This window comes from Equus przewalskii, chromosome 9, assembly GCF_037783145.1.
Source record: "Equus przewalskii isolate Varuska chromosome 9, EquPr2, whole genome shotgun sequence".
NCBI lineage: Eukaryota > Metazoa > Chordata > Mammalia > Perissodactyla > Equidae > Equus > Equus przewalskii.
The window spans coordinates 65415766-65436558 of record NC_091839.1 but is presented as its reverse complement, the minus strand read 5'-3'; the positions used below and the strand labels follow the sequence as shown (position 1 = coordinate 65436558).

The 20793-nt window shown below is 38.3% G+C and overlaps 1 protein-coding gene across 4 annotated transcripts in view; it reads left to right on the top strand.

The window, feature by feature from the left end:
- The first annotated feature begins 2373 nt into the window (after positions 1-2373).
- ROS1 (ROS proto-oncogene 1, receptor tyrosine kinase) overlaps positions 2374-20793 on the top strand; it is a 105929-nt gene continuing 87509 nt past the window's right edge. The window contains exons 1-6 of one of the 4 annotated variants that reach the window (XM_070556897.1): positions 2808-3145; positions 5886-5948; positions 9632-9676; positions 11775-11834; positions 13513-13539; positions 17947-18007. Coding sequence is in view for 3 of the 4 variants with exons in the window: in XM_008517930.2 (XP_008516152.2) it covers positions 3023-3145; positions 9632-9676; positions 11775-11834; positions 13513-13539; positions 17947-18007 (316 nt within the window). In the remaining variant the exon portion in view is untranslated. Of the gene's footprint in view, positions 3146-5885; positions 5949-9631; positions 9677-11774; positions 11835-13512; positions 13540-17946; positions 18008-20793 lie in introns of all 4 variants that reach the window. The other 3 variants (XM_008517930.2, XM_070556896.1, XM_070556894.1) reach the window with 3 other exon arrangements.

Sequence of the window (20793 nt, the reverse complement as noted above, 5' to 3'; positions counted from 1 at the left end):
TGTTTACTATAGTCACCGTGCTGTACGTTACATCCCCAGGACTTATTTATCTTATAACTGTAAGTTTGTATCTTTTGACTACCTTCAGCCATATTCCCCACCCCCGACCCTCTGCCACTGGCAATCACCAATCTTCTCTGTATCTGTGAGTTTCGGTTGTTTTGTTTTAGATTCCGTGTATAAGTGAGATCATACACTATTTGTCTTTCTTTGTGTGACTTGTTTCACTCAGCATAATGTTCTCAAGGTCCATCCATGTTATGGCAAATAGCAAAATTTCCTTATTTTTTTATGCCTGAATAATATTCCATTGTCATGCTCCTCATTATGATGTTTTGGTCAATGATGGACGGCGTATATGACTACAGTCCCTCAGGATTAGTACCACATAGCCTACATGTGCAGTACCTAGGTTTACGTAGGCCATTTGTATATCTTAGTTGGAAAAATGTCTGTTTAGTTTCTCTGCCCATTTTTTAACTGGATTGTTTGTCTTTTTGCTACTGAGTTGTATGAGTTCTTTATATATTATGGATATTAACCATAGATAACTTTTTAGTTTGATGTAGTCCAACTAGTTATACTTTTGTTGCCTTTGCTTTTGGTGTCAAATCTACCACTTACATTTGATTCAAATTTCACTTCTAGTTTTATCACTTTTCATTTATTTCTGCATTTTTATCATTGTTGGCCAGTTCCCTCCCTCAATTATCCATTTTTCTAATGTGATTTTGTAAATGTCATGTGGATTTACCCCTGGGAGACAGCAAGGCAACACAACTACACACTTTGCTGTCTGTGTGAGACACAAATCACAGATGTGTGGAGAGTGACCAGTCACTGACAGCCTTTGAAAGGAGTGACGTGATTGGCTCTGATCTTAATATTCACATGTTACTTAGACCTAATTGGTGGATGGCAGAGATAGCAGAGAGGTGTGTACTTAGTGCAGTTACTCAAAGTCAATATATTGTGGTAAGTGAAATCTGAACTAGGTGGTTCGGGGCCTGGTATTATTTAACCAAACTGTGGTAATTGAAATTTCTGCATTTCAGAACCATGCAAGGAATGACTACTTATACAATGGCAGATTGTTCTTCAAAAGTGGTGCAAAACCTCTCCCATCCTCCATGTTCTTCTAGAATCTTGCCATTCCCACATCAAGAGGTGGGGTCTAATTCCCCTCTCCTTGAATCCGAACAGTTTTGTGACTATTTGGTAACCAATAAAATGCAACAAAAGTAACTGCATGATTTCTAAAGCTGAAGCATAAAAGACAACACAACTTAATGCCTGAGACTATCGTTCTATGAAGAAGGCCAAACAAGCCTGTGTGGAGAAATCATATGCAGAGGATATGTAAACTGATTGATCCAGTATTATATCATTGGACTTTTAGGCTGTTTCCAATCTTTTGCTGATATAAGTAATTCTGCAACAAATATCTTTGAACACTCCATTTTTCATGAGTGGGTAAATTCCAAAAACCAGAATAAACACAAAATCTTGAAATTGGAAGAATGATTCTTTTCTATATCCCATCAATAAAGTTAGATCAAGTGAGATAAAGGAATGTACTTAAGTTTTCAAGGAAATGCTAAGTGGTCCGTTTTGTTAGTGAAGTAAAAACTACAATATTATTTATGCTAATGAGGCAAAAGGCACTGGTAGCACAGTGAAGATAAATTTTGCTGGGATGAGAAAATTCTTTAGGCAAGGTAATTTATGCTATGACTTAAAAATGCATTTTGTGGAAAGATGGCCATATTTCTCTGAGCAAGAAATCAGATAGTTGTATATTCTTTAAGCTACATTCTTTAAAATGCAGAAAATGAACAAAGAGTGAGAGGATGGTGGGGAATTTTTTTTTTGGAGGTCAATTCTGGAGTCAGTACCATTCATCTTTATGTTGTACACCAGTTTTGTCAACGTTTTCTAAAAGATGTTCAGCTCAAAACAAAACCTCATGCATGAGATTTCTCATTTCTCACAATGAGACCTTTATGCCATTAAGTAAAGGTTAAGTTACATTAGCATAATTTATTTAAGAAGACAAGGAAGTTTATTTGATACTTTAGATTGTCAAGAAAGAACACTAACACAGAAATATCTGGCCTTAAAGAGTTAACCCTCAGCAATTTACAAAGTAGCTATTCAGAATGATTTACTTCTGCACTTTGCAGATTTCAAACCCTTTGTTTTAGACTTCAGCTTAATTTAACTTTATCTTGATGCTAGGCTATTTGAAATTTGTACAGTATTTCCTTTTCCAGACAGCTACACTTGTACATATCTTAGGTCTATGATGGTTAGTTTCAGCCGTCACAATAGATCTGATAAGGCAGTATTTTAGTTAATATGTAGCAAAGTTCTGAAAGCACTCTAACAAACTTCCTTGTCTTTAACTCACCCTTAGAGTATTACTTTCAGCTTTGTTTGCTTTTTAATTTTAAAATATGTATTTGGTTTCAAGAGGTTCTGTTTGTACTCTCTGCTGCATCGTTTGGTTTAGGCGCTTCTATTTTTCCGATAATTCTTTTTTATAATAGTGCTCCTGTTTGCTAAGGTGTGGATGGTCAAAACCCCATTTCCTGCATTGCTGAACCAGGCTCAAAGGAGTGAACTGGTGGATGATCCACCGAAGTGTTCCGGTTTCAGACTGTGCACATGTCACACGCTTGCGGACATGCAATTTGCGTTTTCTACTTTGCTTAATTTCCATGTGAAGCACTCTTCTAAGACCTAACCTTTAGTCAGTGTGTGCCTCTCCTTATGGGAGTAAAAGGAAGCTAAGTTATGAAATAGCTGTCATGTGAATGTTACAAGCTATCCAGGATTCAAAGGTCTAAACCAAAAGATCTAAATATCATTTTAAAAGGCAAAGATGTTCTAACACGTCAAAGCAAAAACAAAAATCCACCAGCCATTCTTTCAACTGAAGAGATGAAACCCAAAGAATTTGTACAGCAAAATGGAGGAAATTAGAAGAATGATCATCTAAAAATCCGCCATTGGTGAAGTGATGAAGAACATTTACTGGCTTATTCTGAAACTCGTCAATTTTGCGACTCTTGGCTGCATATGGATTTCTGCGGTACAGTGTACGGTTTTAAACAGCTGCCTAAAGTCATGTGTAATGAACCTGGTAAGTTTTACTGGTCTAATATTTGTCTTTGCAAGAACTAGAACATGTAGAACTCCGCTTGTTCTAAATGATTGAATTGTCTTCTCTTTATGAGAAGTTTTCTCATGAGAAATAGCAGCAAGTTAAAAAAAGAGTCTTTTTCCAAAATGAGTTAGGAACATTTATAATTATGGAAGCAGAGCAGAGCTATTTTATTTTTTTAAGTTATCTGCTTATAGATAGTTTTGGGGGGGGCATGGGGTTTGGGTAAAGGAGGCTTAAGTGAAATCAATTTTGCACGCTTTAAGAAATATCAATTCAAACTCATTTATTATGAAATCATTTATATTTGTCTTGAACCATGAAATAGGTTTGGCCACAGGGCAAAGCCTGCTAGTTGCAGACAGCAGTGCTATTTATATTGTGGATAGATGATTGTATTGGGAGTTGCATGACCCAAGGAAGCAGAGGCAGGTGCCACATGAACAACATTTTATTTTAAATGCAAGAACTGTTTGTAAATTCCTTTATTTCTATGTGTGCATTTGTAATTTTTTCAGTAATGAGTTTTTTTCATATGGAAATTTATGTTTTCCTTCTCATTTCTGGATGTCATCTTTCCTATGCGTATTGTTTCATATCTTTTCAGTTATCGTGACTTAGTTGTGCTTAAAACAGTCTCTGAATCAACTTTGAAAACCAAATACATTCTAGCTAGGGAAAGACATACTCTTCTAAAGGCAAAGTAATAGTATGATAGCTTACGTGTGATACTACTTATAGTCATACTTTTTAAGATAATGAAAGTACCAAGTACAGTACTCAGTATTATGCTGACATATGGGAGACAGAAGTCTGTGGCAGATTAAAAAAGAAATTTACTTGTGATAAATTCTTTTAGTTCAATTTAAATTATGGTTTAAAACACTACTTAGGCTTACTGGGAATAGTAGCACTTTTTTTTTAACTTTTTATTGAGATTATGATCGTTTACAACCTTGTGAAATTTCAGTTGTGCACTATTGTTTGTCAGTCGTGTTGTAGGTGCACCACTTCACCCTTTGTGCCCACCCTCCACCCCGCCTTTCCCCTGTAAAAAGTTCGGTATTTTATATAAATCTTTGCTGGAGTCTTCATTGCCGTTAATGTAGAATTGTATGCTTTAGGTTTTTATAGTCATAATCCAAACTTAAAAATGGAAGAATGGGACTATTAAATGTTTTCTTTATTAAAAAATTTAAAAATGTTCTCTGATATAACAAGAACACATATTCATTGTAAAATATTTATAAGATAGAGAAGAATAAAGGGAAAAGTCCTTAATTCCACCACTGTTAAACTTTGATTGTATTTTTTCAGTGTTTTTCCCTCAAATATGTATATAATTTTACACACAGTTGTGCACCCAGCTTTTTCATTTAACATTATATTGTGAGTTTTCCCTATACCCTTAGGTATTTATGGAAACAGGATCTTTAATATATTCAGAATATAGCACCGTGATGTGTTTGCTGACTTCCCTACTATCAAAACTGATGCTATTTGTTTCCATTCTTGTAGTCTCCATTTTATTTTATTTTATTTTATTTTATTTTTAAGTTCAGTTCAGTTTCATCTTATCTTTCTGTGTGGGCTCCTTGAGTTCAGGGGTTGGCAGTAGGAGTAGACAGTTTCTTTGTTGAGTTGCCTTCCGTTCACCACCCACAGAGAAAGGCACAGCTGATGTGGAGATGACTGCAAGGGACACGGTCTACCAATCCGACTGGTGGCTGTAATAAATGTTCTCCATCTGGGCCTCCCACACGGGGCTGGAGGGACAAAAGCCAGGTGAATGAACAATGGACGTAGCCGTGGATCAAGGAAAAGGATATGTAAAGTCCTTGAGTTTATTATGAATTTTGTTTCTGTGCCATCCTTTTCAGCCTTGACATTGACTGTGAAGGTCATCTTTGATTGACTGGGTAGTTTTTGATATTGAGGCATCTTTGCTTTTTAAAAAGAAACACCAAAGAGTCTTGTACAAAGGAATGCTAGAATTGTTGTCCAAAAATGCACAAATCATAGGTCTACATGTGAGCATGGGTACTGTACATTAATTGATGGATCTGTACATATGTGTTGAGTGTAATAACTGACAATGTTTTTGAATTATATATGCCGTGTGCTACAGAGAACAAAAAATAATTAATGTTCTTCAGAACACTAGTGTTGTGAGATCTTTTATGAAAAAGAAATCAAAGAGATTCATGGTCAATAATTTATGGAAATGCTTTTTACCATACGCTCTTTTGGTAGCTCCACAGGGCACAATAGCATATTAATGGCTTTGTATAAGCACAATTTTCTGATATCTTTGACAACAAAACTCTTTTTTTGAGTAACAAATCCAAAGAACTGAGGAACTAGCATTGAGAAGTGCCCTGTGAGAAGGATAAGTTCAATTCAATAAAGGACTGTTAGAAACAACAGAGTTCAGAAAGTTGTCCTGTTAGAAAATATATACAAACATCAGTACCTTTCTTGTATATCAATATATAACTTTATAACAAGATAATGAAATAAAACCATGATCCAAAATTTCATAAAATATTCAGAAATTGCACAGTTTGTATTGGTGTAGGAATAGACAGACCAGTGATACAGAACACAGTCCAAAAATAAAACCATGTACATAAGGGAGTGTAGAACATGATAAAGATGACAATTCAAATCAAAGTGAGGCTATCCATTTACAATAAAAAATAACTCCTTCCTTTGGTAGGTGAATGGATAAATAAACTGCGGCACATCCAGACAATGGAATATTATTCAGAGCTAAAAAGAGGTGAGCAATCAAGCCATGAAAAGACATGGAGGAAACTTAAATGCATATTGCTAAGTGGAAGAAGCCAATCTGAAAAGGCTACAAATTGTATGATTCCAACTATATGACATTCTGGAAAAGGCAAAACTATGGAGACAATGGAAAAATCAGTGGTTGATGGGATGGGGTTTGGGGGGAAGATGAATAGGTAGAGCATAGAGGATTGTTAGACCAGTGGAAATACTCTATACCATCTTATAATGATGGATAGATGTCATTATACATTTATCCAAATCCATAGAATGTACACCACCAAGAGTAAGCTCTAAGGTAAACTATGGACTTTGGGTGATTATGATGTGTTGATGTACACTCATCCTTAGTAAAAAATGTACTATTCTGGTGTGTGATATTGATAATGGGGGAGGCTATGCATGTGTGGAGGCAGGGGGCATATAGGAAATCTCTTAATCTCAATTCTGTTGTAAACCTAAAACTGCTCTAAAAAAATTGTCTTTAAAAAAAGGATTAAAAAGGCCCAACTCCCTACGTCACCAACAGATTAAAATAAATTCTAGGAGGTGTTAAATAAAAAGGTGTGATTTAAATACAAACAAGCAAATAACAAAAAACAAAACAAGACTTCACCCCATAAAAATATTAGAATAAATTAGGAAAGAATATTTCTATAATGTTGGAGTGAGAATGCCGTAATAAGCCTGATTTGAAAATCCTTGGTCCCTAAAAGAAATTATCAATGAATTTGACTGCTTAGAAACTTAATCTATATGACAAGAAACAGAATACAATAAAAAGCAAGCCAAAAAATGGAAAAAAGTATGACATATTATATACAAAATTTTACCAAACTTTATACATGAAAAGTATTCAAAATAAGTAAAAAGAAGAAATATAAATGGCTAAAAGCGTGTGATAGGTATTCAACCTCGCAGCAACCATAGAATGCACAGTAGAAATGAAGATCAATTTTTCTTCTATCAGACGGGCAAACATAGAGACATTTATAGTTGGCCAAGTTTGGGTAAGCCAGTGCTTTCACATACTGCTGGTTAGGATGTAAACTGACAGATTTCTAGAAAAAAAATGAGTTAATAAAAAACAAAATTAAAAGGAAAAGTATACCTTTAACCCCGCGCATCAAGAAATTTATCTGAAGAGATTATTGCATAACTCACTAAAGGTATGTCTGCAAAAGGCTGTTTATAGCAAGTTTGCACATAGTATTAATAATAGATTTTTAAGTGCCTGGCACTGTGCTCTAGTAATTAATACATTATTTAATTGAATCCTCGCAGACCCTTATAAACTAAATATTATCCTACTTATGTCTCAGATGAGAATACTAAGTTTAGACGGCATAGGTAACTTTTAAAATATCGCATAGGAGCAATTGTCCTATGTGGGATGTAAATGCAGATCATTCTGCTCTGTTTCATCTATTAGGGTAGGAAGTGAAGAATGAAATTAGTTCCTGCTGAGGTGGGCAGGATAGAGAAGCTTGCGCCAAGAAGTAGGTGTTGGGCTAAGAGAATTTAAGATCCGGGACTGGGATTGCGTGTTTTAAGCAGAGACTTTGAGCGGAAGGAGCTGTAGTAAATCAGTGAGGATCTGAAGTCCCAAGTGAACAACGTGGATTTGGTGCCGGTTACAGGAGGCAGCTGTGCTTTGGTTAAGACTTCAGGGTGTGGAGGCAAACCACCCCCTCCCACTCCCGTCAAATCCTGACTCTTGGGTAATTTACTAAACCTCCCTGTGACTCAGCTGTACAATGGAATTAACAAGCATACCTCCCTAAAAGGGCAGTTGAGATGTTGAATGAGATTTAGTGTAAAACACCTTGCAGAGTGCCTGGAACCTAGGCGTCACTCACCAAGGAGGAAGAGGTTGGAGAACCAGTGGAGATTAGGGGAGAGTGTTGACAAAATCTGCTTCATCAGAACCCTGGGAGATCCGACTCCTGAGGCTACCCTGCCTCAGACCACTTGATGGGCACTTCATTCAGCCTATTAAATGTAACCTTGAGAGCTGCCAACAGGATTCGATACTGTTAGAATATGACTTTATGGTCATCAAGAGACATCTCTGTTGACTTATTGCTTAAAATAGAACACAAAAGCTACTCAGCACTCACCCTTTTGCTTTTATGAGCCAACATAGATTTCCGAAGGGATAGGAAAAAATTCAATTTAAATTCACTATGCTACACTTGATTGTATATGATTGTGGTTCAATCATATAAAGGAAAATCAAAAGCTTCATTTTGGACAAAATCATGAAAACAAAGTGCTATGAAACACGTGGTTGCACAATTAATCTAAAAGATGTAGTTCTTACTCTCTAAGTAATGATCTAAAAACAAAAACATATCAAGTATCCTTCTCCTTTCTCTACAAATATAACTGATTAGGGAATGGAGTTTAGAAGAATCTTCATTCACACATCGAATGAGAGGAAAAAAGGTAACATATGTTCTCTGGTTCCTGTGTCTGATTATTTCTCAAGTAAAGCCCACAACGCTAAGTCACTGGATGAGGCTTCCAAGGGACAGGACTTCGAGAGCATTCCTAGGTAGTAGGCTATCTTGAATTCATGGATTTATTCCTTCAGTACAATTTATTGAACACCTATTATCCGTCAGACACTGTGCTGGGTGCTGGGGATAGAGTGAAGAGCAAAATGGACTGTGCTTACATGGAAGGGAGAGAGAATGCTCAATGAACTTAGCGATGAACGTCTTTTCTCTTCCCTCTGAAAACCATGGACTGTTCAGAAGCTCACAACAGATGGTTAAAACCCTTTGGATATTCTCCTGGTCCATATCTTGCTTGTAGTGCTGGGTCAGCCAAGGACAGATGGCATGTCCCTTGCTAGATTAATCAGCTCTGTAATTCAGTGGTTCCAATTCAGCAACTTTTAAGGGGAGGTTCTAAGCAGTACCAATTAGATTACTAGAAATATTCACTTAGTTTTCCTTTGCTCATAATTCTAAGTCAATCAGTGAGGCAGGTTGATGATTAGATCATATCCACGTGATGCTATTCGGGTACACATCTGATTATCATAAGCCCAGTATTGCCGTCCTTTGTAAGCCCTTCTGTATGTGAAGGACTCTATTCAAATAATGACCAGGGAAAGGATGAGCAACTTAGAGAGCTTTTTCCCTTAGTTTCCGTTTCTTTTCTTTCCCCCAGCACAAAAAAATTCTTAAAATTTGTGAAAATTGAGAAATAAACAGTAATCTGATATTTTACTATATGTAAAATTCTGAGTTTGTATTTTTTCTCTATTCCTCATAAGAATGCTTTAAAAAAAGAAAAATCTGAACACAATTCATCTCTAATCCAGGAGTCCTTTGACTTGATTAATTGACTAATGTCACAGGTTTATTTAATACTGTGTGAGGCTCTCTCCACTGTCCTTAAACACTTTTTATGGCCACACCCCCACTCCCACCTTTATCATTTCTGTAGAATTCTTAGGCATTCTATCTTATAATTGGCACTGGCATTATGTCTGATTTCAAAACTGACCTAATGACTTTAAAACATTTGGCTCCTTACTTTACAGTTAGAAAACACTGAGGAGGCGACAGTATTCCAGGAAGCTTTAAAATAAAAAGATGTGGCAGGTACACTGAACACAGGATCGATAGTTGGTGCTTATTACCTCCTTCTTTATTTCAGGGCAGGCAGCTTGACAGTGGCACACCACATAATCTGAGTGAACCGGTGAGTAATCGCTCCTGTTGTTAAGAACTTCACCAGTGTTTGCATTGATAAAAAAAGGGACAATGGTCAGGTTTTATTACAGTAAGGGTAATTCCTAAATATAATCTCATTTACTTGTCCCTGCTGAGGAAGGTCAATGGGAATTAGTGAGAAGTCTGAATCATAGATTATTCAAAAAGGAAGTCAGGCACAGTGTGTTGAAAGAGCGACAAGTCCATGATTTTGATTCTACAGAGCTGTGTGGCTTTGGGCACATTACTTAATCTTTCTGAGACTTAGTTTCATTATGTGTTATCTGAAAGGGTTGGATTAAGTTGTCTCCAATGTTTCTTCTAACAATTACATTAAGGTTTTATTACTTTTCTGCACCTGTATCCATTTATTCAACAAATGTTTAGTGACTCAAAGTATAAGTATGAAGCAGGCACTGTGCCAGGTAATAGAGACTTAAGAATGAATAAAGAAGGGTCTCTGTTTTAAAGGACTCTGAACTTTGTAGGAGAGACAGACACATACTTAAAACCACTGCCAGACAGTGAGGTGAGAGCCAGAATAGCCATGTGTGTGAGGGGCAAAGAGAATGCACAAGGGGAAAAGTACCTCACTTGCCTTCATGGCCTTTGAACTAAAACTAGAAAGAGAAAGAATTTTCTAGAAGGACTAAGAGAGGAAAGGGTCCACCAGTCAGTGGGAGCCCTTTGTGCCAAGACACAAGGTTTGGGGTAGCCCGACTTGTTCAGGAAAGGAAGAGTATTTCAGCTTGCATGGAAAACAGGATATGTGTGTGGAGGATGGGAAGGTGGGAAGGTGGAAGACGGGTTCGGCAAGTGAGGTGGGACCAGATCGTGGAGAGCTCTGTATATCATGTTGGTAATTTGGTTTAAATTACACACAGAGTTTTAGGTAAGAGAAGGGTGTAATTAGGTTTTGTTTTAAAAAGATCACTCCAACTGTAGAAACAAGAGAGGTCCCTCATGAGGCTGTTGGCAAGTAGTAGTGGGCACAGAAGAAAAGTAGAGGCAGTGAGTGAGTGAGGAACCCAGATGGATTACAGGTAACGAAGAAGTGAGTCAATAGGACCGGGTGATGGATTGTCCCCGGGAGGGGAGTGGGATGAGAGAAGGAGAAGATGCTGGCTCTTGGCTCGGGCAGTTCAGAAGGTTGAAGCATATTAATGGAAACACAAGAGAAAAAGCAAATTGAAGGGTAGAAATGGGGAATTTAATGTTTCTCATGCTGAATTTGAGGCACTTGTAGGGACTTACATGGAGATGTCTAACGAGCAATTGGAAATCTGAGTCTGGAGCTCAGGAAGGAGCATCAACTGAAGTTCAGATTTTGGGGTTCTTGACACCTAGAATGACTGAAGCTGAGGTAGTGGCTGAGCTCCCTCTTGGAGAACTTGAAGAGCCAGAAGGGAAAAAGCTGAGAATAGGAAACAAACACAAAAGGGGTGGGGAGAAGAAAAAAGAGACGGCAAAGGAGAAGGAACTGAGAGGAAGGAGGAGGGTGTACAGGTGTCGCCGCGCTCTGTGGAATCACGGGCACAGACAAATCAAGTGAGGGAAGGAGAAACGGTGGGATCTGCCTAAGAGCAGGCCACAGAGGCAGCTTTGGGAGAAGTTTCAGAGCAGCTGTGGAGTGAAAGCTGGCTAGTGGGCAGCAGATTTCTCAAACTGTCCACTTATTTAGGTTTTGATATGCTGCCTTCTGGTGGAGTCCCTGGCTTTGAGTTTTGCTTGTCTCATGAGGACACCCCACGGACCCATGATATGCTTGATGCCAGGCTGTCCGAGACTTTACCTGCTGTCAACCACCCAGCAGACAGTGTGCTCCTTGAAGGTCTGGCTGGGCCTCCCACCCCGGGCTGAGCTCCACTCAGCAACCCTGCCGCCCTGCAGGGAACCACGCCAGGCCCTGCTCTGTCTGTAGACACGACAGCTCTGCTGAGAAGCCCAAAGGTCCTGATCCTTTAGAGGCCACAAATTCCTTTGTAGATTTCTATTTCTAAAACATTTTTTGTTACTATATTGCACTTTCAAGTGACAAGAAAAGTCACCCTTCTTCAGTCACCATTGCCTCTTCTGGTCTCTTGCAGTGCATCCAAGGATGTCATTTTTGGAACTCTGTAGATCAGGAAAGCTGTGCTTTAAAATGTGTAAGTATTAATTATATTTCTGTTTTGATACTGGTTCCCTCAAGAGAAGAGTTGTCTAAGAGGATTCCTTTTTGAATTTCCATTGGCTTTCAATTAGTTTGCTTGATTCAAAAGGAAAAGTATGATAGCCTGAGTAATACGGAGTAATGGAAAAAAAGTTGAGATCAACATTATTAATGCAACTGGAGACCGAGGGAGGTTAATGCAAACCACAGAACCCGGGGCTGCCCAGTTGCTCCAAACTGTAAAAGCCTTTCAGGAGAATGTTAGGTATTTGTTAAATTTCCTAGTCCTGTGCTTCTCAAATTTTAATACGCAATTATCTGGGGATCTTGTTAAAATGCAGATTGATTCAGTGGGTCTTGGGCAGGACCTGGGGTTCTGCACTTGTCCCAAGCTTCCAAGAGACATGAGGCCACACTCTGGACAGCAGGGCCCTACCTAGGTCATGTCCAAAGTTTCTCTAATCCAGAGGTCACAAACACCTAGGTTTACCCCACTTTATGTAGGAAATGCATCCCCCAATACTTTATTTTTCATTTTTGATTTATCCTGGCTTTGCCAGTTAATGTATGACTTAATTAAAGTACTTAACCCCTTGGCACTTTACTTTCCTCGTCAATGAGTTAGGATAATAATCGAACCTCCCTCCTAAGGATAGTGCCTGATATATGGTAATTACTCTGATCTCATGGATAAGAATTTTGTAAATTAAACGTTGGTTGCTTGTTCAGGTTGTTCAAGTCAGAGGTGAAATCAGTAAGGATCGCGGTAACTTTGGGTCATATCATTTTCTATTAATGACAAATTATAGCACTGAGATTTAAATAAGGACATTAACCTATCCTTATAGATATAGTCCTCATAGCTTTTCTTGTATAGTATGTCCTCACAGATCTCTATTACAGGAGTTCCTTATGCCCACTCTCTTGTTTGTAGCTGTGCGCTTCATAGAATGGAAGTTACCAAAAGATGGATCAGGTGCTATCTGGGCTTTAGAACTATCATACACTCTAAAAACACTTTTACTTCTCCTTGGTAGCACATTTTACAAATTGCAGTTTAAATCATCATTTGTCTAGTTACGTGCTTGATATCTTCTGCTCTGACATGTCAGCTCATCCGGGCAGGATGCTCTCTGTCTTGTTCACACTGTGTCCCTTGCACTGAACACAATGAGGGGCACACAGCAGATGCTCAGACAAGACTTGCTGAGTGAATGAATGGGAAGGGACTTTTGTTGCCGGAAACAGTCCAGGAAGCAGAGTGGATGCTGGATTGCCCAGTCTGGACAGAGGAAGCGGCTGGCCTTTCCTAGCAAGAGCTACTGGTGGTTTTCATTTCAAGTTCTGTCTCCCCTGGGCGCCTGCCAACACTCCTTTATTGTCTCACCTGGTCCATCATGGGTTACCTCTTAGTTGACTGAGATTTTCTAGTAGACGTCGCGCTTCACCATTTTTCCAGTGAGGCAAACATAATTTTCACAGCTGTTCGTACAGCGGCTTTCCTGGGCAGGAGGCCCAGTGCTGGGCTCGCTTGCTTTTGTTGGTTTTACTGGTTATTTGTCAATTGGTGGGACAGAAATTAACTTCGAAAAAATGTATAGGTAAGTGTCATTAAAATCATTTACAACTTTAAAGATTTTAAGTAATTTTCCTTTTCTTTTTTTTCTATGCAGAATGATACCTACGCTGCTGTTTGTGAGGTGAGTGTGCAGTCACTTACAAAACAGATGTCACCAAACCCCATGCCCTTATCTCTTGCGTTAAAAAAAGAGTGAAGGGACCTGAGTCATTTTCAGTGCACGGACACATTCTTCCTGGGAGTGCTATGACTCTGGGCATAAAAAGGACTGTATAATTACATTTTGACACAAATATTTGCTTTGTTTCATATATCTATGTGCACATAAATAATGTATATATAAGTGTATATAAGTGTGTGTATGTATACCCATGCACATGCACCTTCACATGTATACATATATGTGACTCTGATCTGGTTTGAAAGGTTCTTATTCCTGAAGCCTGGGCAGGAGAGGGTGAGGGGAGAAGGAAAGTGGCACATGTCAGGATACCATTCTCTCTGCTGATTTCATTTTCTTCCCCACAAAGCATGTGCTCTCTCATTAAATACAACGCATTAAAAGAAAACACTTTAGTTGCAATCTTCCTCCTTATTCAACAAACTCCTTTGACAACATTTGAAACACAGCTTTGTTTTTGTTTCCAGCCATGATAAAAGGGACTTTCAAGCCCAGGTCTCTTTTCACTTCCCAGGGCCCCCACCGGAGTCTCCTCCTCCGGCATCTGATCTCCTCTCCTTCAGAAAGACCTTAGGATTTCCATCTTTTCCTATTCAATCTTCTTCAGCTAAACATACCTGTCCTGGATTCCACAGCCCTCAGAATTCATTTTAGGTTATTTGACAGTAAGTATTTATGATGAGGCTACATTATTTCTCAGTTTTAAATGTCCTTGAAACCGGAGAACAGAACTATCTTATCTTACCTGGGGAAGGAGTACAAATTATCATCCATTAGTAAAATGGAAAAATTTCCTTTTAATAGAGGATAAAAATAAAAACAAAAACAGTTAAATTGAAACATTTTCTCAATAGTCTGTGCTTACTTTATACCCTAGTGATTTTTCCTTGGGAGTGGATGGTGGTGGGGGTTGGCTAAGAAGAAATACAACCGAGGGGAGAAGCTGCCCCATATGTAAATAGACAAAGATCTTTCCTGATTGAGATTAAAAAGAAAAAACGACTGCCTGAGAATGCTTTTATGTGATTAAAGCAAAATTAGCCAAAAAATAGTCCCTAGGAGGATTGTGTCTAGAAAGCCAGAGTTTAAGTCTTTTAAGCACTGAAGCAACGCAGGATTGGCTTTCCAATGGGGTAGTTCCCTGTCATCATTATACTGCCCAGTTGTCTTATATAATGTAAGTCTTCTCTCTCAGTGTTGTAACGTACAATTATTCTCTTCCTTTCTATTTATACTTTACTATTTCACACTTTAAAATATTACAGTTTAAATAACGTAGAACTGAACAGCAATACATGCTCTGTAGAGGCAGAGATAGATGCATAGATATTTTTAACTCAGCGGCCCACACCTTTAGGAAATCAAACTCTTCAACTATTAAGGCTTCAACCCAGGAAGCTTGGAACTTTTGCACACGTTCCTTGGAAGAAATAGTCTTAGAAATGATGGCTAAGCAAAATATAACTTAGAAAATGTGTTAGCAAGTGACAGAGGTTATCCCTGATAATTGATAACACAAATTAGATTATACCGTTCCTAAAAACCTTTTTATGGCTTCTTGCTGCCGTTTGAGAAAAACAACAAACTACCAATGTCTGATGGCTCCTTTGCCTCATCCTGCCCCCTCTCCCTTGTTCTCTGTGTGGTCATACCAGCCTTTCCCTCTTTGACTATACGAGGGACATTCCTGCCTCAAGGCTTTTGTCCTTGCCACATCTTTGCAAGCCCAGCTCTCTCTCACCGCTCAGGTCTCGTCTAAGTCCTGACAAGGACTTGTCTCAGTCCTGACTTAACTGAAGTCAGTCTTCTTCCTGCCTACGTATGTCTTATGCCTTTGGCTTGTTTTACTTTCTTCATAGCACTTTTCGTTATCTGAATGTATTTTATTTTTAAAATTTGTTACTCTGTGATTGTCTGTTGCCTTCTAAGGAATTGTAAATTCCATGCAGGCAGCAAACTTACCTGTGTTGCTCATGGCCAAGTCTTTAGAGCCTAAAACAGTGCTTGGCACATAAAAGGTATCCATAAATATTTTTTGAATGAATGAATGATTGTTTTAGGAGATGAAGCCACAATTCACATGGCGAGGCTGTACTAGGGACATCCCAGCGGGGTGCTGGGGTATGTCCTCCTTGTGTTAAGGAATAAGCAAAGGCACTGGCAATACATGTGCCAGTCTGGGAAACATGAGAGTGGAGCCAGAGGAACAATGATAAAGATAATCTTACTACTATGGGAAAAATGATAATATAGATGGGAACAGAGATAGCAGGCTGGTGCAGCCCCTAGGAAGACTGAACTTGGCTTCCGCAGTGGGAATGGCAGCTCAGTAGCCTGGAATATGCTGCATAAATGCCCCATCCAGGGGCTTTGGGCCCAGATTCTGTGAATTCCTTAAATCCAACTACCTTTAGATTCTCTCCAGGCAGCTTGACCTTGAGAAACACTGGATAACTTCATTTGAAGTCCAATGTTAGGTTGAAAAGAGAGACAGACAGACAGACGGAGAGAAAGGGAAAACCTAATCAATGGCTTTGCCTCCACTTGAGATAACATTTAAACTCCTTAGAGTACAAATTTCCAGTTATAAGATTAACAAATTCTGGGGATCTAATGCACAGCATGGTGACTATAGCTGATAATACTGCATCATGTACTTGAGTGTTGCTAAAGGAGTTGATCTTAAATCTTCTCACCACAAAAAAGAAATGGTAATTGCGTGATGGGACGAAGCTGTGAGTGAGCTAATGCTGTAGGGGAAATCATTGTGCAGCATATAAATGTATCAAATCAATGTGTTGTACACCTTAAACTTACATGATATGTCAGCTATATCTCAATAAAGCTGAAAAAAAATACAACTTTCACAAAAGTAAACACAAAAAATATTTAAACTCCTGAATAGATCAGAATTTTATGATCACTTTTCCCATGAAAAAATTCAGGAAAAATAGCCCACGATTTCCCCGATAGTCAGGACTAACTATATTTCCAAATAAACATTATTCCATTTCTTTTCTTCTTCCTCAGTTTTCTTTCTTGAAAAAAAATCCCACGTTACATGATAATTTTGCTGCCCCTTGGTATATTTATTCTCTCCAGTTAATGAACGTGGTGAATGTCTTTTACTGAAACCTGCATAGAAGATGTGAAAAGTATACTAAGCCCTTAAGTTAAGTAATCCTGAGCGCAAACTGAGGTATTTAAATTAATCCTTAACTAAGCAAACCTGGGCTTATCAGGCGCCACTTCCTTCGAGCGCACAGATCAAACATTGGACGCTAGTGTCTGCCAGCCACAGCCCTTCCCCACCTGGGATGTTGAGGGCAGATGCATTGTGTCATGGTTTCCACTATTCTCGTGAGAAACAATAGCATGTTGTCTTAGATATTATACTTACAAACTGAATGAGAGCAGGAAGGTTGATCATGATTGTGTTGTAGTTTTACAATGTGTATCTTTTCTCCAAGTTTTTTTTTTGTAACTAATGTTAATGCATCTATTAAGAGTTACAGGAGATTTGTGTTAATCATCAAAATAGTGAGAGAAACTGTTAATCATCATTAAGTTTTTGTAGACATTAAAATTTAATGTTGGTATTAAGACATCCATTAAAATGATGTTACTATAAAGTTTATAGTCAGTTTTAAATTTTCCAAAGAAGGCATGGATATATGAAATAAACAGGCATCATTTTAGGCTGGAGTTTTAGGTTATTAGGTCACTAAACCTTTGCATAAGATGGTAAATGTAGGACTATGCTGTTGAGCTCAATGTTTTTTCAGACTAGGGGGTGTCACCCATTAGCGGGTCATGAAATCAGTTTAGTGAATAAAGAGTCACAATAAACAAAATGAAAGAGAATAGAATAGAATAGAATACATCAGAACATATCAGATTGCATCACAGATATAGGATTTCTTTTTGGGGTGAAAATGTTCTAAAGTTAGATTGTAGTGATGGTTGCACCATTCTGTGAGAATACTTAAAATCACTCAACTGTGTATTTTAAATGGGTGAATTTTATGGTATGTGAAATATCTCTCAATAAAACTGTAAAAAAAGGAAAAAAGTAAGCACCGTTTCAATAATCTTTTTTTTCAACATGTATGTGTATGCTAAGTTGTTTTTGTTAAACGTATTTTGGAAATTGGGAAGTGGTCAAGAAGTTTGACAGGTACTCTTCTAATTGTACTAGCAAATGGGAACGTTAAGTACTACAGTTGAAATAATTGATATACAGGTATAGCTATATATCAGGCAGGCAGATTTCAAAATTTGGTTGAAGCTTATCAGCAAAAGCAGTACAGAGGCTGCACTGACTGACGTGCTACCTGTCTTCCACAGCGAGAATCGTGTGAGGTCGGCTGCAGCAGCGCTGAAGGTGCGTACGAAGAGGAAGTGCTAGGTAAGCAGACACACGCAACTATTATTGAAACTAATCTGCACCACTCTAGGGACCTGTGCACATGTAAGGACAATGAGCCACCTCTTAAAATATCTAGACGTCTATATCTCTCTATGATTGATCTATCTGCCTGTCTATCTATCTATCTATCCGTCTATCATCTATTCATCTATCTCAGTAATTTCAAATGTGGAAGACATTTTGATAGAGATTCAGCAAGACTCTTCTTTCAGAGCAAAATGGAAGAAATACAGCACATGACTGATGTTTAGAACTTGAAATTTTGCCTTCAATTCAGTAGATGCCTTCACTTTTGTGTTAATGAGAGACAAATGTGAATCCTGAGCCCACTCGATGTTAGGAAATGCCCCTGTGTTAAGGAACTGAAAGTATAAGAATATTTTATTCAATGCACCTTTCATTATTGAGCTAACAGTTATCCAATAGATTATTTACTATAGGTATGGCTCCCTAAAAGACTCTGGGAAATTTGCAGAATGTACAGAAGCTATACTTCTCAGCGTTAGAGTTTGAGTAAGCGAGGAACTTGGCTACCGATGTCTCCAGCTCCATCTGCCTGATTTCAGAGCAAGCTGGGTGTGTCTAAGTGGCTTAACCTAGTGTGTTAATTCTCTTGTGGTTTCTGAAGGACTAATGCTTTGATTAGTCATAGCCTGGATGTTAGCAATTATCTTCCAGAATTCCCCAGAGTCTCCTTCCACTGAGAGAGAGACAGTTCCATCCAGAGTGGGAAACGATTGGCTCTTCCCTAAGTTGCAGTCCTTGTTTCAATGGCTTGATCCTTACTCTCAGAGGCTGATGGAAATTGGCAGGAGGATCTTGCCTTGCCGTCTTGATTTGCCTCTGCCCTTTAGTGTCCCACAAAACACCCTCCTTGACATTTCTATGGAGAGGTAGTGATATTACATTTTTTTTCCTTTCGTGTAGTGGGAGTCAGCTGTGGATAAAATGTACATTCTTTGGTTTCAAAACTGCCTGAGGTGCCCAGAGTATCACATCTACCTTGAGGGTAGGCATGGGGGATTTTAAATATTCAAGGAAAACACAGGGGTGGTTGACATCTGCTTGATACCACTGGAACCAATAGCTGGAGGTAGTTTATGGATGGATTGCACCTCAATGGTTGCACTACGTTCCTTTCTATGATATCTTATCTTTGCAATGCTGGGCTTTTTGGTGATTGCTGTGGCAAAAAACAAGTACCATGAGAAACTCAGCGCGGAACAGGAAATGAGGATGGGGGTGCCATCCCCGTTCCCCAGCCAATATTGGAGAAGTTGTGCAGTGCCCACTAGACACACAAATCCCAATAGTGTGCAGTTATTTTTATTTAAGGATAAAATAAACATATTATCATTATTATTTTTATTAGGAAGTGTAGCCCAGAGCTAACATCCACCACCAATCCTCTTTTTACTGAGGACGATTGGCCCTAAGCTAACACCTGTGCCCATCTTCCTCAATTTTATATGTGGGACACCTGCCACAGCATGGCCTGATAAGTGGTGCATATGTCCGTGCCCGGAATCTGAACCCGCGAACCCTGGGCCACCAAAGTGGAGTGTGTGAACTTAACCACTACAGTGTTGGGCTGGTCCCAATAAATATATTATTTTATCTTTTATGTGTTTTTTCCCAAACGTCTACTAAGTTGTTAGGGCATGGCTACTTATTGTTATAATACATAATAAATGGAACTGTTAGGTAATTCTTTTGGTGAGGGAGTCATGAAAAAATTACTGAGACACTAAAGATGCCAGAGCTGAGAAAATTTGGGAAACTTTGATTTACATCCTTTTCTTATATTCTAAGATTATACTACCAACTTTATACAATTCTGTTACAATACATGTATAGTCAGTGCTTTATTTAAAATTTCCCATTGGTTCTGGATGGATGTCTATACACCACTAACAAGTGAGATGTACCAAGTCATTTGTGATTACATAAATAAAGACATTTGTGCTTACAGACCGTATCCTTAGTTTGGATAATGAATCTTTTTGTCTATACACCTGAGACCCTGTTTATCTCTAACACACCTCATACCTGGTCCATTTATCTGTGAGTCTGCTATATTATTCTATTTTGGATACTCTCCATGTCCCTTTTCCACAGGGTGGGGAATGATAATAGCTAATAATATATTGAAATAAAAATAGCTCTTATGTATTGGCCATTTATGAGTCAGTAATTTATAGGTAAGTAATTTAAGGTAACTAAATAATTTTAGGTAACTTATAGGTATTAGCTTTTTTGTGCACTCAGGTATAAATAATATTATTATCCCCATTTTATACATGAGAAAAATGAGGTACAAAGTGTAAATATTTGCTTGGGGCTACATAGCTAATGAGGGTTGTAACTTGAATTTTAACCCAGCTATCTGATTCCAGAGCCTTTTCTTACCCACTCTGCTAGGCACTGAACGTAGTATGTATCTCAGTTCAGCTTCTCTTCCTCATTTGGTTCACTCTTGTCTTGATATTTTAGAATAAACCTATTTTACCTCTGTTTTTCCATGTGCATCACCATGGCTTTGAAACGTATACTACATTTAGCTATGAAATTTACATTTACTTGTACTTACATAACTCTGATCTCTTCTGCTCAGCTCTCAACTTACATCTTTTCTGATGCCTCCTGCTTCTTCTTCTTTACTCTGCTGACAACTCCATCATTGGACTCCTCTTCAAGGTATCCAACAGCATATTTCCAATGCCTGCCATTAAGCATCTCACATAATAAAAGAGGGGAAAAGTGGA